The sequence below is a fragment of the Scylla paramamosain genome, chromosome 32 (assembly GCF_035594125.1).
Source record: "Scylla paramamosain isolate STU-SP2022 chromosome 32, ASM3559412v1, whole genome shotgun sequence".
In the NCBI taxonomy this organism is placed as follows: Eukaryota; Metazoa; Arthropoda; class Malacostraca; order Decapoda; family Portunidae; genus Scylla; species Scylla paramamosain.
Window position 1 is genome coordinate 15,088,735 of NC_087182.1, and position 26,146 is coordinate 15,114,880.

The following is a 26,146-nucleotide window of genomic DNA, read 5'->3' on the forward strand; positions in this document are numbered from 1 at the left end:
AGGAAAGATTACAGGATGAGAAGATGGGAGAAAGGAAAAAAAAAATGTGAAAGTTGTGAGAAGTGATGAACTGTAAATAAAGACAGGAAGAATGGAAAAAAATGAGAGAAGGAGAAAGGAAGGAAGGAAGGAAGGAAGGAAGGGGAGTGAAAATCAGGATGTACTTAAGGAAACAGTAAAAGGAGAGGAAGAAATTTAAAAAAATGCATAAAAAAGTAGAAAAAATAGGAAAATACGTAATATGAAAGAAAAAAAGAAAAAAAAAGCAAAGACAAGGAAATGTTGAACAAAATGAAGGAAACAAGAAGACAGATTGTGACAAGTTGGCAAACAAACTGCCATTTAATGAAGCGGAAAGAAGACAAACTAACTCCGATTTTTTCTGAAGTTCCTCCGATTTTTCTGAAGCTTATCCGAATTTCCTGATGTAGTTTTCCGATACAAATGGAGCCCCTATTGTGTGTGTGTGTGTGTGTGTGTGTGTGTGTGTGTGTGTGTGTGTGTGTACGTTTATTACCATTGGCTGTTGGTGGAAATTGTATTTGGTTCTCTCTCTCTCTCTCTCTCTCTCTCTCTCTCTCTCTCTCTCTCTCTCTCTCTCTCTCTCGTTTTGCCTATTTTCCAGAGAGAGAGAGAGAGAGAGAGAGAGAGAGAGAGAGAGAGAGAGAGAGAGAGAGAGAGAGAGAGAGAGAGAGAGAGAGAGAGGGTAATTAGAGCACATATATATTAGTAATTATGTAATTAAAACTGTATCCACTGCAGACACTTAATTACACAGCTTACTTTGTGTTTTACTGCTCTGAAATGCACGTAATTGTACCAAACTGTGCTATAAACATGCTGATGAAGGAAGTAATAGATAGATAGATAGATAGATAGATAGATAGATAGATAGATAGAGAAATATATAAATAGATAAATGAGTAGTAAGTAGACATATCTATATTTATCTATCTGTCTATCTATCTATCTATCTTCCCGTCTGTCTACTACTTACCTAGCTATCTATCAGTCTATATCTATCTGTCTATCTGTCTATATATCTACTATCTAGATACGTAATTGAATAGATAGATAGATAGATGTAGAGATAGATAGATAGATAGATAGATAAATAGATAGGTGGATGGATAAGTAGGTCGATAGATAGATGGGTAGATAGATAGACGGACGGACGGACTGTCAAATGGGATGATAAATGATGAAATAACTAGACAAATGAAAGAAAAGACAAATAATTAGATGTGCTTGTAGATAAGTAAGTGAAGAATGAATGATTACACCAATAAGATAAATAAATAAATAAATAAATAAATAGATAGATAGATAGATAGAAAGCTGGAAAGTATGCAAGACTGATGACATATTTACACACACACACACACACACACACACACACACACACACACACACACACACACAAACACACACACAATTTTAATTTTCTGTGTCACGTTAAATCAAGTACATTGTGTATTGAAAGAGTAAGAGAGAGAGAGAGAGAGAGAGAGAGAGAGAGAGAGAGAGAGAGAGAGAGAGAGAGAGAGAGAGAGAGAGAAACTTATGGTGATAGGAAAACAATAAAAAAAGAGAAAGGAATTAAGGGAATAAAGGAAAAGGCTTTGGAGAGAGAGAGAGAGAGAGAGAGAGAGAGAGAGAGAGAGAGAGAGAGAGAGAGAGAGAGAGAGAGAGAGAGAGAGAGAGAGAGAGATTAAGGTAAACAGATAAATAGACAGATAAATAAAAAATGCAAATAGAGAAAAGAGAGAGTGATGTCGAGGAGGAGGAGGAGGAGGAGGAGGAGGAGGAGGAGGAGGAGGAGGAGGAGGAGGAGGAGGAGGATGAAGAGGAAGAGGAGGAGGAGGAAGACAATGACGAAGAGCAGTTAACGGGTCCCTTTAATGTCGTTTTGGTCGTTTGGTGGAAGCAAGCGTGACATCTGCTTGCCGGTGTGGGGTGGGGAGTAGCTGGGGAGGGGGAGGAGGAGGGAGGAAGAGGAGGAGGAGGGAGGAATGGGAGGAAGAAGAGGGGGAAGGCGGGGTTGTTTAACTGTGGGAAGTTTTGCGCTGTAAACACTCCTCCTCCTCCTCCTCCTCCTCCTCCTCCTCCTCCTCCTCCTCCTCCTCCTCCTCTTCTTTCTCTTCCTCTTCCGCTCTTTTCCTTTCGTGTTCCAATTTCTCTAAATCTTTCCTTTTTTGTGTCGTCTTTTCTTCTGATTTTTTTATTTTTTTATTTTTTTTATCTTCATCTTCCTCATTATCATTATTCTTCTCTAATTACCAATCTCTCTTCTCTTCTACGTCATGTTGATTCTCCTCTTCTTCCTGTTCATCTTCCTGTTATTCCTCCTGTTCTTCCTACTACTCCTCCTCCTCCTCCCCTTCCTGTTCTTCCTCCTGTTGCTAATCTCCTTGTTTCCCTTGCTGTTCTCTTGTTCCATTCTCTTTAATTTCTCCCTTACGTGTTTTGTTGTTCTTTCTCTTTCCTATTGCATTTTTCTTTTCTCATATTTTTCCTCCTTTAATTATTTTTTTCCTTATCTCTTTTACCTAATTTCTATGATGGTAGTAAAATTCATAAATCTACTGTCTATTGTTTTTTTTTTTCATGTGTCTGTTGCTTTATTTTCTCAAAGAATTTAGCACGTGTTGTATTTTGTTATATTTATTTACCAGCATTGACAGGAAAGCAAACATCGTTAATGAAGGAGAAAGTTTAATTCGCGAGTTTTATGAGAAGAAGTTGTGTTGGAGTTTGTTTTTTGGGATCATGAAAACGCAGGCTTATTGTGGTAATAAATACGTTTATTTTTACTCTCAGCTTTGCGAATAAATAATATGAAACAACGATGAAAGTATGATGAAAGGGATGATACAAGATGATAATGATAACAAAGAATTTTTTTTTTCCATTGTTTGGTGTACAGTGGGAATGTTTGTGTGTGTGTGTGTGTGTGTGTGTGTGTGTGTGTGTATGTGTGTGTGGTCCTGTTTCCGTATTTGTATTTGCCCAGTTTTTCCTTTGGTTTGTGTGTGTGTGTGTGTGTGTGTGTGTGTGTGTGTGTGTGTGTGTGTTAGTGTGTGCAGTGGCGGGTCTATCAGTGTTTACATTTTAGTTTTCCTGTATATTTAGTCTTCGCTTATTTTTCTCCTCTCTGTTTGTTGGCACAGTCGAATCGTGTGTATCGTTTTAAAGGACTTCTCTAAAATTATCTCTTCCTATCTCTCTTCCTGTACTCTCTCTGTATATTCCCTCCCTTTTTTTCCTCCTTCAAATTCTCTCTCTACTTCCTTTTACTTTCCTTTTTATTCTCTCTTTCATTCCTTCCCCTTTTCCCTTTGATTATTGTCTCTCCTTGTGTTTATCCTTTTGCTTTCCCAAGATATCCCGTCCAATGCTCCTTTATCTCTGCTCCTTCTATCTTATTCCTGCTTTAAGCTTCTTTTCCTCTTGTTTATTGCCTTCCCTTTCCTTCCAGCATGTTCTCCTCTCCTCCACTGCTTTCATGTTCCCCTCCATCGTCCTCTCCTTTCCTTTAGCCCCTTCCTGTTCTCCTCACCACCCTTTTCTCTCTTCTTCCTCCTCTTCCCTCCAAGTTCTCTTAATCCTTCCGTCCTCCTAAATCCTCCTCTCACTTATTTTTCCTTCCTCCTTCCCTCCAGTCTCTCCCGTTCCCTTCACCTCTCATCCCTTCCAGTGCCCTTCTCTTCCTTCCACTATCATCGTCCCTTCATCCACGTTTTCTCCCCCTCCTCTTCGTCCTCTCACTCTCTCTCTCCTTTCAGTCTTTTCTCGTTCCCTTCACTTCTCTCGCTCTTCTCTTCCAACGCCCTTTTAGTCCCTCCACTATCTTCCACTTCCTTTCACTCATTCTTTCTTTCCTCCTCTCCTATTCCCCCTCTTTTCCTGCCAGTCTCTTCCCATTTCATCCACTTCTCTCTTTTCCCTTCTAATGTTCTATTTCCTCCACCACCAGCGCTTCACCCACCCCTATCTCTCCTCCCTCCTCCTCCTCCTTCCGTTCCTTCCACTTCCCTATCAGCCAAATCTCACGAGGCCAAGCACAATATAACTCAAGTTCATTCCCAGACATATCCATTGCCAATAAATAACACTACAGCACTCTCCCTCGCTGCCTGGGAATCCTTGTACACTACTGAATGCCTAATGGGTAAATACGTAATTCCGCCGCCAGAGGTGACAGGGCAGTGTGGATCAGGGACGTGGGCAGTAAGACAGACAAGACGGGGGTAAACAGACAGGACAGGGGTAAACAGACAGGGGTAATGAGGTAGGATAATAATAAGAGGGGGGTTTATAATAGATGGTAATAACGCTGGTAATTAGACAGGTGTGATACGACAAAGGTGATACAACAGAAATAATTAGACAGACGTATAAAAAAAAGACGGATTGAAAAGAGAAGGGTAATAAATCAGTATAAACGAAAGACAGAGGGACGTACAACAAAACAGAACCTGACAGCACAGAAGAGAGAAAACGGAGGTAAACAAACAAGACAGATTCGATTTGGGCGTCCCCGGAAGAAAACATGCCAGTATTTGTTGTTTTCTGTATGAGAGAAAATATAATAATAAAAAAAAATCGGGTCTCCAGAATATTCATCGTGTTTCTCTGTGTATCTCACTTCCTGCAGAGTCTGTGTATATTTCTGGCATCTCTCCTCCAACCAGGTCAGTCGTGCACACTAAAAGTTGTTTTTCTCTCTTCCTTCACACCTCCCATCCACCACTCGAGTCTTCCCCTCCCACCCTTGCCTTGCTCTTCCATTTCCACACCAGCAACACTCCTTTTCCTACTCCTATTACTCTTTTTCTTACAAGTATCCCGTGCTTTTTTTTTAATGTAAGTGATTTTGGTATATTGCTACAAAAAAATAAAAAATAAAAAAGGCCTATTGATGTGCCACTCTAATGTAATAAAAGTGTTATTCTCTTATATAATGTTCTTATGACTCAAAGCCGCATTATTATAGATACATGAAGTCCTTTAGGTTGATGACAGCTGAGTTGACCACGTATTGCAGGATTGACAGTTGCTGCTTCACGCCCTCCCACTCCTCCTCACACTCCGCCTTGCAGTGCCTCGCCTCCCACAGGGCATCGCGGACCCCAGGGGCGAGCCATCCCTCGTATTGGTTGTGCAAACTCGTGCCAAACATCATATTCCTGTAAAGAAGGTTGTTATGAGTGCTTGTTGAGTTGACTTGTGTGTTTTTTTAAAGGGATTAGAAGGCTTACTTAAGAGGGATTAAAAAGGAGAATAAAAGATAGCAACAATATTTCACAAAGCTGGCTGGGTTCATTACACTACAGCAACTTGAGTTTGTTATGTGTAGTTCTTATTTTTAAGCGATTACGAAAGATTTAGAGACCAACAGAGTCGTTCACTAAGCTGTATGACTGTACTACACTACACCACTGCATTTAAGAAGAACTAACTTTAAGGAAAGATATGATTTACAGCTACTGCATTGCTTGTGCGAAAGGGCATAAAAGTTTGTCGTTGTGATAATGTGACGATCGTGTTGTGTCTGTGGACCACTCGTTTAGTTTTCGATCCAAGCAAAAGTTGAGGGGACAGCAATGCACCTTTAAACACGTCAAAATTAATGATATTTCCCAGGGTGATAAGGCGTTGTGTTTAGTGGTGGGGAGTTTTGCGGTTAAAGGGACACGGAATTCTCTTGTTAATGTTGGTTCCAAGTTAAAGAGCCCCTCTCTCGTGACTTCAAAATAACCTCTGTTTACGGGGGTGATAAGGTCCAATGTTCACCGCTTCGGAGTTTTGTGATTAAGAGATTTTGGATTCTCGTGTTTGAGATTCTATTGAGTTAAAAAGAAAAAAAAATTGCACAAATATATTTTTTAAGCCGTGAAGCCTTAACCTTATTTACCTATTTTTTTTAAATTAGTTCGGAGTTTTATGATCTGTAACTACCGAAAATTGTTGCTTATGACACAATGAGGTGTTACAAAGGTGAAAATCCAGCCTTTAAAAACGTACAAGTGAATCCTATTTTCCAGTGCGTCAGTGACTTGGGTTGAGTGCCCCAGAGCTTCGTAATTAAAAGTCCATGACATCTACTGCTTATGAGGCTCTACGAAGGTGCTAAAGAGTTGAAAATGATCCTTAAAATACGCGGAAACAAGCCATATTTACCCGGTCAACAGTGCTTAGTGTCGAGTGTTGCAGAGTGTAATTAAAATCTGTATCAGTGTAAAGAAGTGACAAAAAGACACCTAATAAACCTTTTTTACGTCATCTAATGGCTGTTGTTTGGCGACCACTTCCGTACAGGTGCTAATTAAAGGTGAGACTCATGCAACCCGGCGATAATAACAGCAGGAAGACACAGACCCTTCTCTTTATCATTCCATATGTTACGTTTCCTAATACCTGGTGCTCATCACGGGTCTTCATCACAGGATACTAATTAAAGGTGGGAGTCTATGTAATTACGTGGAAGTAAAAAGTAGAATGATATTATCTTTTGTTTGACGGTAGTTTTTTTTTTTTTCTCAGTACTTAGTGTGTAGCGGCCACTCGTCCGTGTTAATTAGGAAGGTGAGATTGTTTAATTACACGAACGTAAATTTGATAAAAGAACCCCCTCTCTTTTACATGAGTGGGTAGATGTGTTCGTTTTCTATAGAGACAGTGGGTAGATGTGCTCGTTTTCTTTAGAGACAGTGGGTAGATGTGCTCGTTTTCTTTAGAGACAGTGGGTAAATCTGTACGTTTTCTTTAGAGACAGTGGGTAGATGTGTTCGTTTTCTTTAGAGACAGTGGGTAGATGTGTTCGTTTTCTTTAGAGACAGTGGGTAGATACGATGCTCCGTTCTTTGACAATAAGTTTCTTTTGTTGTATAATTTCTTTTTGTATATTTTTATTTACTTTTTTTTTAGCTTCGTCTCTTCTGTCTCCAACTAACTATTACTGCCTGGGTGTGCATTAGTTCATCTGGGAGTGGATGGAGCTTAGATGTTCGGAAACGCAATTCAGGATAAAAATAAGAATAATTAAACCACGCGCCGCTACAGAAAGAAAAGTCCTGGTGATGAAAGAGACAAGTCCACACACACACACACACACACACACACACACACACACACACACGTCATGCAAACACCTTCCTTTGAAATCTCTTTATATTTCCTGGATGGAGGGAAATTAGGGGACATAAAATTAAGCTAAGTGACCATTACCCATTTTCTTCGTCGCCGGGACCGTGTGATGTAGAAAACGTGAACACGCAGAGGTGAGCCACTGACACACTGCGGGGGACGCACGCGAGGGTGTGTGGGGAGGAGAGGGAAGGAAGGGGAGAACGGTGAACAGATGAGGCTTGAAGAACAGAGGGAAGGGTGGAAGGAGGAGAAGGGAAGGGTAGGTGTTAAAGGAAGGGGAGATAAAGGGACGTGAGGTTGAGGAGGATAGGATACTGATAGTTAGTGTTTGGAGGGGTGGTAGATAGATGGGTATTGGAAGAGGTGTGAGGAGAAGGGAGAGGGCGAGATGGGTAGATAAGGTGTTGGGCGATGAGAGAGAGAGAGAGAGAGAGAGAGAGAGAGAGAGAGAGAGAGAGAGAGAGAGAGAGAGAGAATCAAAGCGTCACGGAAGATATTGAACTGCCACTAAGAAAATCACGTAATCAGATAAAAAAAAAAAAAACTGTAAAGGATCCAGTCTTTTGTTTTCAGATCTTAAAGTAAAAAAAAAAAAAATCAGAATATGTAGCCTTCAAAGAAAAGAAAACACATCACATTACTAGAGATTACCAAGAAAAATGAAAACAGAACTGATTACCACCACACGAGGGAGAGAAGAAAGGAGGAGGAGGAGGAGGAGGACACAAAACAACACAAAAAATGAACAAATTACTTCACAGCCTTGACGAGACTGCTTGTGATAAACTACATTATCTAATCTTATCTTGTGTAAAGTGTGAGATGCAAGACTGTAAATTCAAAGGCTTCTCTCCAGCCACCGAGGAGACGAAGATAACCAGATTACAAAGGAACAACAAAGCATCACACACTGACTCGTAAAATGCAATTCAAGGTGAGAAAAGCAAGATAGTAGAAGCGAAGACTCCTCTCCATTTACCAATATGAAGGAAGGAACTACGGAAATTAAAAAGCAAGACACACACACCTCACACACTCACAGTCTGATGGAGTGTGAGAGACTTATAAAGGCGACGTCCCCTCCCCACCCAACAAGAGGTAGAGGACAAAAATTACAAGGTTACAGAAGAGCTCACCAACACACCGACTGAGGAGATAGGATAATAAGGCTGAAGTCTCCTCCCCATCCATCATAAATTACAAGGTTACAAAGCAAGAATTCACCAAGGAAAAGGATAATAAAAGCGCAGGCTCCCACCCACCCACCCCACCCACACACACAAACACACACACACACACACACACACACACACACACACACACACACACACACACACACACATACAGATGACAAAGTTACAGGAAAACCACCAATCACTTCACGTAAGGTCGCTAAAGACTGAGAAGATAAAATAATAAAGAAGATTCCTCACCACCCAGCAACCTACCAGACTACCCACACACACACACACACACACACACACACACAGATTACAAAGTTGCAGTAAAGTTACCACTCACTTCATGTAAGGCCGCTGGAAACTGCCCTCCGTGAATATGTAACTCTTCTCTATCGCCATGAGCTGGTCGTTAAGTTGACGGGCCAGGAGGGGACTGCAGGAGGCGGGAGGAAGGAAAAAAGAATTAACGCCACTTTCCCTTGCCCTTGTCCCTTCAGCAGATCCCCTTGGCTCGGCGTAAAGAGGATCATGAGCGAGTTTAAGAGGTTACATGAGGTTGGGAGATGAGATTATAGATAAAAGTGATATGGAGATAGCAAGGTGGATGGCTGGCTGAGGGAGCAGTGGACCGGGGATGATGTGTAGTGTAAATGGGAGGTCAGAGAGCAGTACTGAGGTGCAGAGGAGAGTGGAAGGTTAAAGTATAAGAGGGAGAATTGAATAAAGTGAAGGGTGTAGGGGAGAAAAGTTGGATATAAGGAAAGGTGGAAAGGGAAAGGCAAGAGAGAGGGAAAGAGGAGAAAAGAGGAACTGGCAGAAGGGAGGGATAAAGAAAAAGATAGAAGGTTAGTGGAGAGAAAGTGAAAGATAAGGATTAGTGGAAGAGGTTAAGAACAAGATGGGGAGATAGAGAGGTAAGAAAGAACTTGGAGATAAGAATAACTTTGAGATGAGAGGAAAATGGAAGAATAGAAGAGAAAAACCAGAGAAGTGTAAGAGATAGCGGAACAAGGTGGAGAAGTGGCTAAAGAGGAGGACGAGGAAAGAAAGAAAAAAAAAAAACTAAAGTAAAAAAAAAACAAACACCCGGAAAAGAGCAGAGGGAAGTAAAGGAATAGCTTAATAAAGGAAGGACAAATGGAAGGAAACGAAGGAAAAGTGCAGGAAAGTGGAGGAAAGGTGGGAAATGAGGCTCGAGGTGAGAGAGCTTTCAGAATTGTGGGGAGTGCGTGCGTGCAGCGAAGATAATGTTTGGCTTGATGCTGTGGTTGGTGAGGGGAGGCAGGGTGTGAGGGAGAGAGGGAAGGAAGGAAGGAAGGAAGGGAGGAAGGAAGGTGGTGAGCTGGACGGCTGTGAAGGAAGGGTAAAAGGAAGGAGAAAGAATAAGGTGAAAGAGGTAGATAGGGAAAAATATATTGACATCATGACAGACAGATGGCTAGATGATAGATAGATAGAAAGATAGATTGATAGATAGATAGGTAGGTAGGTAGACAAACACATCAAGAAAGTTTGTAAAGAAAGTTGAGATGACAAAGTTATTATTCATAGACAGGTAAATAAATTGACAAATGAATAAAGAAGTATATAAAAAGATACATTGATAGGCAATAGATAGAAAATGTAGATGAACTGAAAGATAAGTGAAGTGCGTTGTTAGATCGATATACACTACATAAATAATAAATACATAATATACAACAACATAAATAAACATATATACATAAAAAAATATAGTTCCATTAATGAGATGGACAAAAAAAAATAACATACATCAGTACTAACTACTGCTGCCTCCTTATAGGTAAATACAGGTGAAACTTACGTCACGTTTGTTATGTTGCTTGTAAAGGTGTTGAACTTATCAGCCGCTTGCTCGAACCGATCAACTAGAGACTCCAGGTAAGCTGATGGGAGAAGAAAGGTAAATATACAGATGATGTACTCAGTGTGGAGGAAGAGGATAGAAATAAAACAAGGCTTTCTCCCCACCAACCTCCCACTCAGCGGGAATATAAAGGGTGATATCTATTGATTAGCATGTAGGAGTTATGAAAATTTATTGTGTTGATTGAAATGCATCGTGGTAGACCAGTGACGAGAGAAATGTTGATAGTGAAGCGAGGTATTGATCTTTCTTGATCTTCTTTATTGTTTACTTGTATATATTTGTTTAGTGAAGTACTTATTTATTTATTTATTTATTTGGTTTGTTTCCTGTGAATTTTCTAATGGAACTGCTATTATTTTGATTATTTTTCTTCATTCTTGTAGTTCTTTCTCACTTTTTTATTTTTCTCACTTTTTTACTTTTCTTCTATATATTTACACACACACATTCTCTCTCTCTCTCTCTCTCTCTCTCTCTCTCTCTCTCTCTCTCTCTCTCTCTCTCTCTCTCTCTCTCTCTCTCTCTCTCTCTCTCTCTCTCTCTCTCTCTCTCTCTCTCTCTCTCTCCCTCCCTCTCGTACCCAGAGTGAGGCGCCCTTTGGAGAGCTCAGTGCCGAAGTCCTGCCGTAAGCCCTCCGCCATCCTCCGCAGCATGGTCGCCTCGTCATTGGGGTCCATCGGCAGTACCTGGAGGGTCAAGGTCAAAGGTCAACAGGTCAGAGTGTCACGTGATATTCTGGCGTTATCTTGAGTTGTTATCTAATGTGTTTTTGTTGTTGTTATTATTATTGTTGTCTTGTTTTTTCCTTTTCTTTATAATTTTTTTTGTTTGTTTAGTGTTTCCTTCCTTCTTTTTCTCTGTTTGGTTGTGTTTGTTTCTCTTTGTTTGTCTGTTTGTTTGTCTGTTTTGCTTCCTGGATGTCTCTTATCTCTCGGTGTGTTTACTTATGTTTTCTGTTTGATTTTCTCTCCTCTGTGTCTGTCTGTCCGTCTCTCTCTCTCTCTCTCTCTCTCTCTCTCTCTCTCTCTCTCTCTCTCTCTCTCTCTCTCTCTCTCTCTCTCTCTCTCTCTCTCTCTCTCTATCTATCTATCTATCTATCTATCTCCGTGATGTCCTCTCCCTCTGATTCAATAGTCATGAAATATTTGCGCAAATACAGAATTAATTAGCAAGTTGGAATGAGCGACAAAAGGATATTTCATCACGGGTATTGCGTTTCCTTATGAATACTGAATGAGGGCAAGCGCGCCTCTCTGAATGAGCGCAACTTTCATCACGTCTCATCTTTTATTCTCGCATAATACTTAATTTTTGTGACCTACTCCTGGTGTTTACCTGAAATTGTAGAACGATAGCGTGAGAGAGAGAGAGAGAGAGAGAGAGAGAGAGAGAGAGAGAGAGAGAGAGAGAGAGAGAGAGAGAGAGAGAGAGAGAGAGAGAGAGAGAGAAGGATTAGAGCGATTGTAAAGAGGAAAGAAAGCGAAGGATGAGGAAAAGATTAAAAAAAAAAACTAAGGAAGAATGGATGATGAAATACGAGTATTATATAAGGAGGAGGAGGAAGAGGAGGAGGAGGAGGAGGAAAGTTGAAAAAAAAGACAGGGGATGAGAAAGAGAAAGTGGAGGAGAGAGGAGGAACAAGAAGGGAAAAAGTAAGGAAAAGAAAGAAAAAATAAATAAAGAGGAGGAGGGAAACGAGGAGGACGAGAAGAAGAAGAAAAGAACGACGACGGCAAAGACGAGATCGAGTAAGAAGAAAAGTAAAAAAAAAAATAAATAAAGGAAAAAAAACATGAAATAACAGCACTACACGTAAGCTCCACTACCCATTACCTGTAAAATCTACCTGTATATTTACCTTTATGCAAAATTACTACCTAAAGTGATGAATTATCAACACTTCCCCTGTAGTAATTCTTATGGAATAATTCATAACAGTTCCCCCTTGAGACGAGAGTGAAAATTGTGACTCTCTCTCTCTCTCTCTCTCTCTCTCTCTCTCTCTCTCTCTCTCTCTCTCTCTCTCTCTCTCTCTCTCCTTTGGCTGAGTCTTACCTGAGCGTCCGCGAGTCCCAAGGCAGTGAGACCCCACAGGTGACCCAGGGACAGGTGGTACCAGAAGTGGGGGTCCAGGGTGGCCATGGACTCGAAGTCGTCAAAGGTGCTGTGGTATAGTGGGTAGTCTGACCAGTCGTACTCCTCCTGACGGTGTTAAGAATGGTGTTAGAGGTTTTATGTGGTGTTATGTGGTGTGTTACTGGTGTTATATGGTGTGTTAATGGTGATAGTGGTGTTATGTGGTGTTGTATGATGTGTTAGTGATGTTATGCTCTTTTTGTGGTGTTAGTGATATTAGTGGTGTTAACGATTGGTGTTGAGTTATGCATCAGTGGTGGTAGTAATGTTAAATGCAGTGTTCAGGGTATACCAGTTGTGTTACTGGCTTTAAGGGTGATACTGCTGGTGTTAGTAATATTGAAATTGGTATATTTATAGTGTATGTAGTGTTGCTGGGAGGGACGGGGTCAGATGAGTAGTTTGTAAATACACGGCAATTTATATATGCGTTTGTATTTGAGAATTTTAAAAGTTTCATATTTGTATTTGTACTCGAGTCTTGCATTTGCCACATTGAGTCCAAATACATTGAAGTACACTGATAGCTAAATCTTCTATAAGCTCCAGACTAGCAGCTGTTCGAACGTTTTAAAGTTACTGTCTATAAAGTATTTAATTAGTGTTTTAAATTATGTTAGAATGTTTTTCCTTTACATTTATTACTTTTTTTTTTTATCTTGAATGGAATAATGGGCGTATCTGACCACTGAGCGATGAACTGTGGGTGTACATAGTTAAGATGACAACTGAAATAATCAAATTTGAAGTGTGATATTAGGGAATTTAATTTTAGTTTACAGATAAAAAAAATATAGATTGATCTTCTCTATCAAAATTACAGAATGATATTATTTTGTTTCTTTTTTCCTGAGAGGGAAGGTGAAGGCCGCACTGAATTGACATTTAAAATTTGTTACTGCGTATTATTTCTCTCTCTCTTACACGAGGGATTCCTGATTAAATAACAGAACAGTTTTTTCTTCTGACTTAGTAATGAAGTAAGAATTTCGTTAAATAGTAACTTATTTGGTAGGAGTAGTATTTGTTGTTCATGTGTATTTGACGCCTCTTATTTGTATTTGTATTTAATGATTCAGACGTATAGATAGTATTGTAATCATATAAAAAAAATGCATTTGTATTTATGTCTCTATTTAGCTTCTTGTATTTGATCCCATCCATGGTTAAAGCCTGGCGTTTGTCATGTCACGATGGTGTTTGTGGTGTTGAGGATGTTAGTCATGTTAAGACTGATATTAAGGGATATTTTTGTGTCGCGAGAGTTGGTATTGGCATCAGTAGTGTTAACGATGTTTTGGTGGTGTAGTGGTGTTATTGGTTGTTGGTGATATTTAAGGTATTAGTGTTGTTAATAGTGGTGATAATAGTGATATCAGCAGTTACGGGTGGTGTTATATAGTGGTATAAACGGTAGTGTTAGGGGTGTTATGAGTGACGTAAGTGATATCAGGGTGGCGTCAGAGATGCTAACAGTGATATTATAGACGCTGTTAATGGTGGAAGTGATAACAGCGGCTGTAGTTGTCAAGGAGAGCCATCATTCCCGGGCGTGATAAGACTAGAAGAGAGAAAGAGAGAAAGAAACGCGCGTGTCCCTGGGCAGTGTGGCGAGGTGGAAAATATGAGACTAGCGTGGCGGGGAAGGAAAAAAATGTGGCAAGTGTCGCAGTTCTCATTACGGCGCCAGCAGGAGGTCGAGGGGCGAGAGGAGGAAAGGAGGAAAGAAAAGGAAGGACATGACATACCAGGTTGATTTCCCACAGCATGTAAGAGGTAGGGATCCCGATGCGCTGGTAGAAGGGCGCGTGTTCACTGGTGGAGCCCAAGTTGTAGTCAATGGCATCAGGAGCAGCGGGGCGCTCCCTCTGTGTCCAGTGATCCCAGAGGTTGCTGTACCCCAGTGAAGGATCCGGCGCGGGGGACTGAGGGAGTGTTGATACTTCCTTTACCCTTTGGCTACTAAACAATTTTTCCTATAATCACATATTTTTCTTTGTCTCTTATTTTTGTACTATGCTTTTTAATATTGTACTGGCCTAAAAAAGACTAAATTGAACTCATACTCTTTTCTTTTCTCTGCATGTCCAAGCAAACAATCATTTACACTGGTCTGAGTGTTAAACGGTGACCTTAGAGGCAAAGGGTTTTAAACAGTCCAGTCCTACGTATCTTGTCGCGTAGATGATTGTTGTTTTTAGACTGTTTGCAAGGTGTTGGACTTTTATTGGGACTTTTCAAAGGGTACTAAGATAATAAGATAATTTTCGTTAATTACTCTTTTACCGCTAAGGCTGTCTTTTGTTAGCAATGAGATCACGACAATAAATCGTTTGCATAGTTATAAAAAAGAAGAGAGAAGAATATAAGGTTTATTTAATTATTACTAAGATGCAGAACTACGTGTTTAAGAGAAAAGATTAACCAGCAGTGAAAGGATTAATGATACTGAATCCTTGTTAAACTATCACTGGAATCATGAAAATATATGAAAACTGCAATAACTTTCACTGGAGTCTTGAAAGCAGTAGAGATGGGAAGACGAAACGTTTGCGAATACTGTTTCCCTTCAAAAACTCACAAGGATGATAATTCCTTGCAGTTTATGGGTAAAGGGGAAGAGTTTTACTTGATAATCTAATCCCAGGTGTGAGGAGTTAAGGGTTTCGTGGAATGTGGGGCTGAGAAGACACGGAATGAAACAGTCACCTTATTTCTCCGACGTATTCATTCTTTACCATCCTCCTCAGAGAACCTGGTAGTTAAGATGTCACAGTAATAAAGTGCTCATGCCTCGTCACTTGTTTTCACCAACAAAGACTTCTCTCACTTGTGTTATTGATGCATAGGGAGCTTTCTATGGGATGGAACGCCACGCACATGTTACCTTCAGAAAACTAGTCAGGTCTTTTCCTAACTGTAAATGACTATTGCCACCACCACCATGGAACACCGCCAGACACTCACTCTCTTGGCGGCCTCCTTGATGATCCTGTGCAGCATGGGCGTGGCGGACACCACCAGGTTGTAGGTCTGGATCACGGCGATGTCCACGTTGAGGTAGGCCACGGCACGGTTCTCGAAGGTCTTTAGGTACTCCTCCACCATCTCCGTTGCCCCGAAGAATCCGAACTCCCCGGCGCCCCAAGACCCGAACACGATGGACCTCCGGGGGCGCCATCCTGCAAGAGGGAGGGATGGGAGGGTAACTTTTTGCTTCTTTGTAAACTCTACTCTTGTAAATTCCACCCAAGAGGATTCCTCCACGAAATCTTCACTCAGAATTCTTTCCCCATTAATGAATTCTTCCCTAACCTAACTTAACCTAAACTAACTTAATCATATTTATCATAGAAAAACTTTTGAAGAAAGTTTTTATGGGTGAAAATAATTCTTCCTATAATAAATTCACCCAACCTAACCCGACCTAGATCTATCATAGAAGCAGTTTTTATTTATTTATTTATTTATTTACTTATTTTTATTTATTTATTTTTTTTTTTGTGTGTGTGTGTACGTTAGAAGGGTGATTATATTGGGCAGAGTTTACCTGATGGGGAACTAACCGTATGTGGACTTTTCGAACCCCGACAAAAACAGAGGTCTTTAAGCAGCGGAATATACAATGGATAGGAATAATTTTAAAAGGAACCTCAAACGTGGCACCGAATCTCTGCCACTTGGAAAACGATGCATAGAAACATAAATCAGCTTCTCTGAGGAAAGAAATTAGGAACAAAACTTAGACTCTAAACAGGAAACATTTAAGCAACAGAAGACACGAAGGGACACGAATAACTAACAAAATCTCTCACTTCCACAACCCGTCACACTTAGGAAGCAACGGAAGAAGAACAATCACACAGCCACTTAACATACTCATCTATTATGACTTCCAGCATCACTCACCCTGGCCAGCAGCTTCCCGTAGGCCCCTCACAATCTCCATCATGACTGCCGTGCCGGAGGAAGGGTCACACGAGCCGTAGGTCCACGAATCCCTATGGTTTCCAACGATCACATAGCGGTCAGGCTCCTCGCTGCCGCGCACCACGCCCACCACGTTGAAAATCGGGGCGACCTTCTTCTCGTTGTTGACCTCCAGCTTGACCTTCCTGGAGAGAGAGAGACGGGACAAGTGGAGACGAGTGTGAGGGGCGGCGGGGTGAAAATGAGGGGCGAAAGAAAGGGAGGGGTGCAAGAGGAAGTTAAGAGGGAGAGGCACGTGAAAGTGGTGAGTGGAAAGAGGTAGGGAGGAGAGAGAGAGAGAGAGAGAGAGAGAGAGAGAGAGAGAGAGAGAGAGAGAGAGAGAGAGAGAGAGAGAGATTAGAATAGGGAAAAGCGGTGACAAGGACAAAGTGTTGGAATATATGGTTGATTGCTTTCTCTCTCTCTCTCTCTCTCTCTCTCTCTCTCTCTCTCTCTCTCTCTCTCTCTCTCTCTCTCTCTCTCTCTATCTCTCTCTCTCTCTCACCCATGAGGTATTAGAGATAAAGTTTTGTATGAGTGACGACAAACACACACACACACACACACACACACACACACACACACACACACACACACACATACACACATTTTTTTTTCCTCTGGGAGTTGACTGAGTACACGAAGGAACACAAAGGAAGAGCACACTTTAACTGGCCTTCACCTTACGTCTCTCCCATTAGATTAGATAGCGAATCATCACAAACACCTCCGTAAGGGTCACTTTGCTATTAATATTTTATCTTATCAAGGCTGTTTTTTAGCTGCTGCAGTAAGAGTAGGGCGGCTAGAGGTAAGAGGGAGGAGGTTAAAATTAGGAAGAAAGGCACTGAAATTAGGAGAAAAGAGACGAGCTGAAAAAAAGAGTGAGGTTTGGAACTAAGAGGAAAAAGCTTCGAGTTAAGAGAAAGGAGGTTTGAAGTAAAAGTAAGGAGATTAGAATTAAGAGAAAAGAGGTTTAGAATTAATAGAAAAGAGTTTGTCATTAAGAGAAAAGGTTTTAATTAAGAGCAAAGAGTGTTGGAATTAAGAAGGAGTTAGGAAATTAAGAGAAAAGAGGTCTGGAATTAAAAGGAAAGTGGCAGGAGTTGAGAAAGGATAAACTGAGGTTGGACTTGTAGGAATTAAGAGGAAAAAGGTATGAATTAAGAGGAAGGAGAATGGAGTTAGGAGAGAGAGGGTTAGAATGAAGAGGGAGGAGGTTGGAGGCAAGAGAAAAGAGAGTGAACTTTAGACACTAAGTTGGAATTAAGAGAAGATGGAATAAGGAAGAAGATATTTATTAAGAGTAACAGGATAGATACTGATAAGTAAAGAAATAAAATACAGCTTGATAGACGTAAATGTATAAAATAAAACTTGCTAAAACTCTCTCTCTCTCTCTCTCTCTCTCTCTCTCTCTCTCTCTCTCTCTCTCTCTCTCTCTCTCTCTCTCTCTCTCTCATCGTAACTCCCACCCTTATCCTATTTTTTTTTTGTTAAGGGAAGTTAAATACAGTAAACAAAAGGATGAGAGAGAGAGAGAGAGAGAGAGAGAGAGAGAGAGAGAGAGAGAGAGAGAGAGAGAGAGAGAGAGAGAGAGAGAGAGAGCCAGCTAGTCAGTCAGATAGCGTCACTCACCAGCCGGGACGCAGCATCTGAGGGCCCATCCTATAGGTTATGTCCAGACCGCCGCGCCACGCCTCAGGCACCTCCGCCCCTCCAAGGTTGACAAGCAGCTTCCTGGCGTCCGTGTAGCTGATGGTGTGAGCGGGGATGCGCGGCAGGTTCTCGTGGGCTTCATCTATGTGGTGCGAACCGTCTGTGGGGAAGGAGAGGGGGAGTGAGTGTGTTGAGGAGAAGAGGGGGAGTGTGTTGGGGAGGAGAGGGGAGTCTGAGTGTGCTGGGGAAGGGAAAGTGATATTTGGGAGTGTATTGGGGAAAGAGACAGGGAGTTTAGAAGTTGGTTAGTATTTTGTGTGTGTGTGTGTGTGTGTGTGTGTGTGTGTGTGTGTGAAAAAGAGGTCATTCAAATGCCACGAAAACTTCAGAAAAGACTCTTAATCGCTGCCCTTAAAGTTGTCGTGTGTGTGTGTGTGTGTGTGTGTGTGTGTGTTCATGTGCGTGTGTTATCCCCATCCCATAACAATAAACAATAAACCAAAATTATGTACGTCAACAACAACAACAACACGTACACATCATAAAAAAAAAGATGAACTACATATTCAAAGCACACTTTTCACATCCACAAAAAAAAAAAAAAAAAAAACGCTGATTGAACTGGAGGTGAACACGTTAGATAAGACGCGGAGGTGATGTCTGGCTCATGACACCATATGGTCCGGAGATCAGGGTTAGATAACTAGTTACGAGTCAAATTATCAGTGACACCTCTTGGCCTCTTGTTGCCGAGTTAGGAACCGGTAAGATTGGATATAACTGGTTAGGGCCGGGTGAGGCTTGAGTCAGGAAAATCAAGGCAGCTGGGAATGGGAAGAATTCAGGAGAGGAGGAGGACGAGGAGGAGAGGTATGGCGTTTAAAAAGAATCAGTTTTAGAGGAATTCGAGAGAGCAGGGAATGGAAAGAGCATCATGGAGGGGAGACTATACTCATACAGGGCCGGCAGAGGAGGGTAGATGGCGGGGGAGGGGGAAGGGTAAAGGTGACGGGGTTAAAAGAATGAATTTTTATGGGGATTCGAGAAGGGAGTTCAGGAGGGCGACGTGACGGCAGCAGAGGGACTGTAGTGGGGCGTGCTGTGGAGATATGAGAGAGGAGGGATTAGAGAGCATGGGGTGAAGGGGGAGGGGAGAGGGGGGGAGGGGGGAAGAGTCTCAGGGCTCACCAATGGACGGGTAGTAAGGGGTGGTGGGGTCCCCGTCGCGCCATAGGACAGAGCCTCGCTGGATGCCTGACTCTGGAAGCCAAAAGGTGCTGGGGTACGCCTCGCCACCCTTGCGCCAGTCTGGGTGGTAGTCCGCGGGGTCCCTGGTGGCAGTATAATGGCGAGGTGATGGGCTGTGTGATGTGACTGATCGCATTAATTGTCAGTCAGCTAGAGTTATTCTGGGCAAGGGCAACAAAAGGACGGCAAATAAAAGCCCCACTGAAGATGATAGATTTAAAGGAGAATTACCACAAAAAATATTCTAAGCTATAAGAAGTGTTTTGATTGATTATATATTTACACTGATTGTTGGGTAGTTAGAATTTTTATGTAAGAGTGATTTTGGTCAAGTACAACAAAAGGATGGCCAAAAAAAGGCCCACTGGAGATGACATGTCCAAAAGAGAATTGTCGTGAATAAATAACCAAAATAACCAGGATTGTTTTGATTAATCATAATTATCTTTAGAGTGATGGTTAAGTAATTACATGGTTAAATGTGTTATGAACTGCCGAGACTGGTGGATGGAGTACAATGACTGAATGACTGAGTACCTACACTAGTGGCTAAATAGTTAAATAGTTATAATTTCTTGGTCAAAAGTTGATTACTATCAGACTGTGTTTAGAATTTTTGCTCACTATTAAGTCTTCAGTATTAATTCCTCTCACTTAAGTCTTATGATATATTGATAAACTCTTTAGAAAAACCGAGAACTGATAGGCTGTTTACAGACTAGAGGTGTCACAGTGGAGGCAAACACTAGACATGGTGGTAGTGAGTGCACGGTACTCGGCTTCTTTACAACTGCACTACCACCACCACCACCACCACCACCACCTACCACCACCACCACCTACAAATATACACTTGCTACTCATGGTCCTTGAGGTCAAATATACCCACGTGTACAAGATGACGCCCGAAGCGTTGAACCTTTCCGCGTTGAGAACCTTATCTCCTCTAAAAATCTTGCCGAATTTAGCGATAACAATGCGCCCAGAGACATCCACTCCGGCCCTCTGCAGCGTCTCAAAGTCCTCGTAGAAGCCATAGTTAACGAACACCACCTCCTCCTGAGAGATAAGACGGCGAGCTGTCAGTGATAGGGAAGTGAAATGGAGACAGATAAAAAAAATAATATGATATAACACAAGGGAAAGTGAATGGACTGGCAGGAGGAGGAGGAGGAGGAGGAAGAGGAGCAGAGGACAGGAGGAAGAAAGGCAGAGAGGGAGAAAGGAACGTAGATGAGGAATGATAAAAGCAGGAATGCAGTTATAAGTAAGAGAGGAGAGGCAGATGTGTGTGTGTGTGTGTGTGTGTGTGTGTGTGTGTGTGTGTACTGACAGAGACGACGGTGGCGGAGGGGGAGAAGGCGAGGAAGGCTGGCGGGATAGTGTCATCGTAGTCCTCGCCCCTGAGTGCCTCCTCCAGGATGCTCGAGGTGAACTTCACGTTGCCCTCTTCGTCCAGCAAGTACACCTGAGAATGACACACGAGGGCAGGGTGTTAGGTGGCGGTCGTCTGCATCATGGTGCTGGGGACGAGGCAACAAGTTCTTTATGGGGATGTTGATACTGTTTCAGTCTGTTAAAGAGAGAGTGTTCGTCTGTGTTGTTTGGCACGAGGCGAAAACTTGTATATGGAGATGTTGATACTTGCTTCATTGTCGTAAAGAAATAGTGTTCGTCTGTAATGTAGTGTTGGGGACGAGGCGACAGCTTGTTCATGGGCGTGTTGATAATTGTCTCGTTGTGTTGAAGAAATAGTGTTCGTCTGTGGTGTTGGGGACGTGGCGGCGACTTTCTTATTGGGATGTTAATACGTGCCTCATTGTGTTTGAGAAATTATGTAGCTTTTGATGATCATAATCCACTTTTTTTTGGGTGTTAACAGTACTTGACTAAATGTACAATACTGGAAAAGAAGAAAATAGTGTTTTTTTTGTTTTTGTTTTGTTGACTAATATTTTTTTTTCTTTTTTTGGAAGATGTTAATGCTTCCTTAATTAATCGTAACATGCTGCGTGCGGGAAAAGAAATAGTATATTTTTGTTAACTGAAGCTACTTTGTGTGGTAGACTTTTATCCTTTTCTCTGCAGATGTGGAGAGAGACCGTAAAATAAATGAAAGCAAAAGTAAAACTATATATATATATATATATATATATATATATATATATATATATATATATATATATATATATATATATATATATATATATATATATATATATATATATATATATATATATATATATATGCTTTTAAAAAGGAGATGGCGGAAATATTTTGAATAAGAAGCGTAATTTTTCACCGACTCCCAAAAAATTCTGTGTTGCTTTCCTGTGTATATATATTTTTTTATATTTAATTATTACCGTTTTTTTTTTTTTTATCCCGTTGAATTTCTTTGATACAATTTAGGAAACTTCGTACGGAAAGGATAATTTTGCGTAGCTTCCATAATATTGTGATAATTCTCTGTATTTTTATTGTCCATGCTGGGCTTATCTTCATTATACTGAAGCTTGCAAGAACAAAAAGTGGAAAATATCTGAAAAAAAAAGGACACGCCATTGTACTCACCACAAATATTATTATTATTTTTTTTAATGTATTTTTGTCATTCTTTGTTCTTTTACCCTATCATGTTAATGGTCATCTACGTATACTAAGATTGTTAAAATACAGAAGGTAAAAAAGAAAAGAAGAAAAGGAAAAAAGTGGAAGTTTTTAAGTAATTTTCGAGTATGATCCTTGCTTATGATTTCTTGTTTTGCTGTATCTTATTGAGACTGTTTGTTACCTTGTTGGGCTTGTCAGCCTGGGGCTTGGAGAGCTGCACGTTGTAGGGTTGCAGAAACACCTGGTCGAGACCTTGCTGCAACCATGCCTTCCGCAGGTGCTCCGCCTGGTCCAGGTCGTGCTTGGTGCCCGCCATGTGGCCCTGCGTGGTCAGGTACCTGTGGTGGGCCAGAGCAGGGAGTGACTCATTGCTTGATGGACTGACTGATTGACTGATTGACTGATTGACTGATTGACTGAGTGACTGAGTGACTGATTGGTTGATTGGCTGATTGATTGAGTGACTGATTGGTTGATTGGCTGATTGATTGAGTGACTGATTGGTTGATTGGCTGATTGATTGAGTGATTGATTTGTTGAGTGATTGGTTGAGCGACTGATTGATTGATTGATTGAGTGATTGATTGGTTGATTGGCTGATTGGCTGATTGATTGAGTGATTGATTGGTTGATTGGCTGATTGGCTGATTGATTGACTGATTTGTTGAGTGACTGGTTGATTGGCCGATTGATTGATTGATTGAGTGACTGACTGGTTGAGTGACTGACTGATTGACTAATTAATTGACTGACTGACTGATTGACTAATGGATTGACTGATAGATTCTTGCGCCGCGTGAACGGGACCATATAGCGCCGAAATACGTAATTAAGGAAAATATTTTCATCATAATTTCATCCCAAACATTTTATATATATATATATATATATATATATATATATATATATATATATATATATATATATATATATATATATATATATATATATATATATATATATATATATACGAGTATATATATATATATATATATATATATATATATATATATATATATATATATATATATATATATATATATATATATATATATATATATATATATATATATATATATATATATATATATATATATATATCTCCAAAGATATTATATGTCCTTGTTTCATATCTTAACTCAGAGATAAGAAAGAAGGTGTGTTGTGGTTCATCTTTTTGATCTCGTAAAGGCGATCAAGATAAAAAATAATGGGTTCAAGTTTTAAAAAAATAGGTTCAAGAAAGAGATTGGAAGATATTGGTTATTGAATATGGTGGTAGATGAATTAAATGGGCCAAGTAATCAGGTTTTTAGCGTTGAGTCACTAGGGAGCTCTAAAAGATGAGACAAATTTATGGATGGGGATGATAGATGGAAATAGAGAGGTATGTGTCACTGAGGGACTGTCACGTGTAGGACTGACGGCTTCTTGCAGCTTCCCTAATTTTCTCATGTTCTTATTTCCAAATTATCTCTCATATCTTCTAATAATTTACTTTTCTTGCTCCGATATGGACTGTCCTCACGCCCCCTGGTTCACCTGTCCCACCGTCTCAGGTCTTTCCGCCTCATATCTTATCATTGCCTTTATTTTTACTTGTGTTTACGGTGTTATCATTTTCGTCTTAAAAAAGTGAGAACAATCACAAAATACCACTTTTTTTTTTTATCTCTATTGTTGCAGTCATCCTCTTGTTTAACTCCTGTCGCAATCTATTGGTGTCTAAGTCGTACGCTGTCTCCCCTGATAACTTGTGTGCTGTCAGATGCAGTTTCGTCATCTTTATCAACTCGTCAGTCACATTAGTTACCACATCGTTATCAACTTCAGAGTGACAAAGTGGTGAGCCTGTGGTGGTGAAAGATGACATGGCGTGATACAGAGCTACGTAGATGGGGGAGTTAGGTGACAAGTGGTTTTGCTAACATAGCTTTGGATAGACGGGGAGGTGACTGAGTAGAGTGCTGAAGACTGGGGTAAGGCCTGATGATGATGATGATGATGATGATGATGATGATGATGCGTATATCTTTAACCAGTAAATTTCATCTTATCTTCTCTTCCTCTGAGCCTGACTAGCCTTCCCAGATCAGTATCACCATGACTGGCTAGCCGAGAGAGTGAGTGAGCGAGCGAGCGAGTGAGTGAGTGGGTTGGTGAGTGAATAATTGATCATTCCAGGGATATTATTACATTCCTTTCCTTCACTCGCCTCTTGCCTTCCTGCCATAAGATTCCCTCTCTCTCTTCTCTCTTCTCTCTCTCTCTCTCTCTCTCTCTCTCTCTCTCTCTCTCTCTCTCTCTCCCTCTCTCTCTCTCTCATCCAATACCCCCTAACTCGGTCCCTTTATCCCCTCATCCCTTCATCCTATCACCATTCGCTTCTAGACTCACTTCAGGTTCTTCCTTATATTAGACGCCTTCATCTCCCTCAGCAGCTCCCCACCGGCCGCCCCGAAGAGGTCGTCCCCATGAGGCTTGTACCACTCGTCGCTGTTCGTCGACAACCTTCCCATGTGGGAGTCCTTGGGGTAAAGAGGAGTAGGGTATTGATGTCAGTGAGGGAGTATGTTACCTAAATGTGCCAGCAAAGGTAGAGGACGTGGGTGCATGTTGTCACTGAACTGAATACGGCAGTGCAAGAGAACATAAGAAATTACTAGTTTTTATATGTATATGACAAAATTGATATGATGCTACAGGTAAGTACGAGTAAATGTATTTTTGAAGGAGTACACGATAAACTGAATATACCAATGTAAATAAATTAGTGGAGTTAATATGACATACGAATGAGATAGATATGTAAAGATTTTCCTTGTATTATTGCTCATGTTTTTTAAAGATTCAGATATATAAAAGAAGTGGTAAGAGTGTGTATAAATCATGGAAATAATTGCTAAAGTAAAGCACATTCTTAATTTAAATAGTTAAAATGAATTACTAATAACAATAATAAAAATAATTATTACTTTAAAGTTATACTAAACTAAAAAAAAATATTTAAGACTGATCCCCATTAGGCGTTATATTAAGTCTAAATATTTATGATGAATTATTGAAAACAGTGATGGAAATAATTAACGTTAGCTCTAAAGATAAATTATTTACATATTTATTAATAAACCGTAAAAAAAGGAGAAAAACCTGACATAAGCAACATAACATTTGGTCTCCACCACTCCTGCAAACCTGTCTGTTCATCGTCTGTCTTTGTATCTCTCTGTCTGTTAGTGTAATCTATATAACCTGTCAATCTGTATGTCTGTTTGCTATCCAGGAACAATGATATCGGTCTTTCAATCACGAACTGCATACATCCTTTATCAAACCCACAGGCCTTGTGTGTGTGTGTGTGTGTGTGTGTGTGTGTGTGTGTGTGTGTGTGTGTGTGTGTGTGTTTTGTTACTGCCTCCCAGTAATTATATATACTGCCTAACAGTCACGTACATACAGTCACAGCTTGGGCAGAGTTCCCCGTGTGTCCTTTCACAACAAACCACTACTTTTTTTTAATGTATATTCAGTTCGTTCTAATAACACTGCGAAAAAATAACAAAAGCTCTAAAAAAATAGTCGTGCACTTTTCCCTGAGTTGTTGCGAGCTTTCAAAATATTTGCTCGGTGTTCAAACTGGAGTGACAAGCGCTGTGCCTGTGTGGTTGTGTGGCTGTTATCCGCTGTTAGCCGGCCAGCAGTATAGCGCCAGTCTTGCCATTTATCCTCTGGCTGCTGTTTCTTTCACGACCAATTAAATATGAAAGAAGTTGAGTATAATTCCAAGTGACACCAAAGACAGACCAGTGAGTCATCAGATGAGTCATATTCAGTAGCTGCTGTTTTGTTTTGATTCATGATTGTCGAAAGTCAGTGAAATGCTGCTGTGGCGGATGTTAACAGCATAAGTATGAGCGATAGCAGGGACAGTACGAGTGAGTGTTTCTAGTTTTTTAGTTGTAGTGCTTGTAGTTATGTTGTTGTATAGTAAATTAATCTACAGTAACTCGGATGAAGTGGCAAATGTCATGGCATCATTAGCAAGCTTAAAGTTAGAATTAGATGTCAGAGCAGTCCGTAACATATTACAGTCCCATATTGTCAACTTGTACTATTTATTTCTCCTCTTGAACTCTATCACGCTGTTAAATACCCGAGGCGCACCTTTAAATTAAGAGCCACCTGCCCCGTAACTTTCAGTGCACCTACTAATTTATTCCGAGGTTAGGTATTTATTTTATTTATTTATTTATTTATTTATTTTCTTTATTTCTTTATTTTTTATTTTTTTATTTTT

General features: G+C 40.6%; 1 protein-coding gene and 1 long non-coding RNA gene across 2 annotated transcripts in view; one reads left to right on the forward strand and one right to left on the reverse strand.

The window, feature by feature from the left end:
- LOC135089252 (uncharacterized) overlaps positions 1 to 26,146 on the forward strand; it is a 149,179-nt gene that overhangs the window by 40,187 nt on the left and 82,846 nt on the right. The window lies entirely within an intron of this gene.
- LOC135089249 (glutamate carboxypeptidase 2-like) overlaps positions 3,303 to 26,146 on the reverse strand; it is a 26,149-nt gene continuing 3,305 nt past the window's right edge. Inside the window, exons 3-16 of the mRNA XM_063984692.1 lie at positions 24,247 to 24,377; positions 22,031 to 22,187; positions 20,570 to 20,704; positions 20,126 to 20,295; positions 19,177 to 19,319; positions 17,968 to 18,148; positions 16,301 to 16,475; positions 15,328 to 15,576; positions 14,109 to 14,285; positions 12,280 to 12,426; positions 10,805 to 10,910; positions 10,159 to 10,240; positions 8,674 to 8,766; positions 3,303 to 5,189 (exon numbers count right to left, since the gene is read on the reverse strand). Coding sequence (XP_063840762.1) covers positions 4,991 to 5,189; positions 8,674 to 8,766; positions 10,159 to 10,240; positions 10,805 to 10,910; positions 12,280 to 12,426; positions 14,109 to 14,285; positions 15,328 to 15,576; positions 16,301 to 16,475; positions 17,968 to 18,148; positions 19,177 to 19,319; positions 20,126 to 20,295; positions 20,570 to 20,704; positions 22,031 to 22,187; positions 24,247 to 24,377 — 2,145 coding nt within the window. The 3' untranslated portion in view covers positions 3,303 to 4,990. The remainder of the gene's footprint in view (positions 5,190 to 8,673; positions 8,767 to 10,158; positions 10,241 to 10,804; positions 10,911 to 12,279; positions 12,427 to 14,108; positions 14,286 to 15,327; positions 15,577 to 16,300; positions 16,476 to 17,967; positions 18,149 to 19,176; positions 19,320 to 20,125; positions 20,296 to 20,569; positions 20,705 to 22,030; positions 22,188 to 24,246; positions 24,378 to 26,146) is intronic.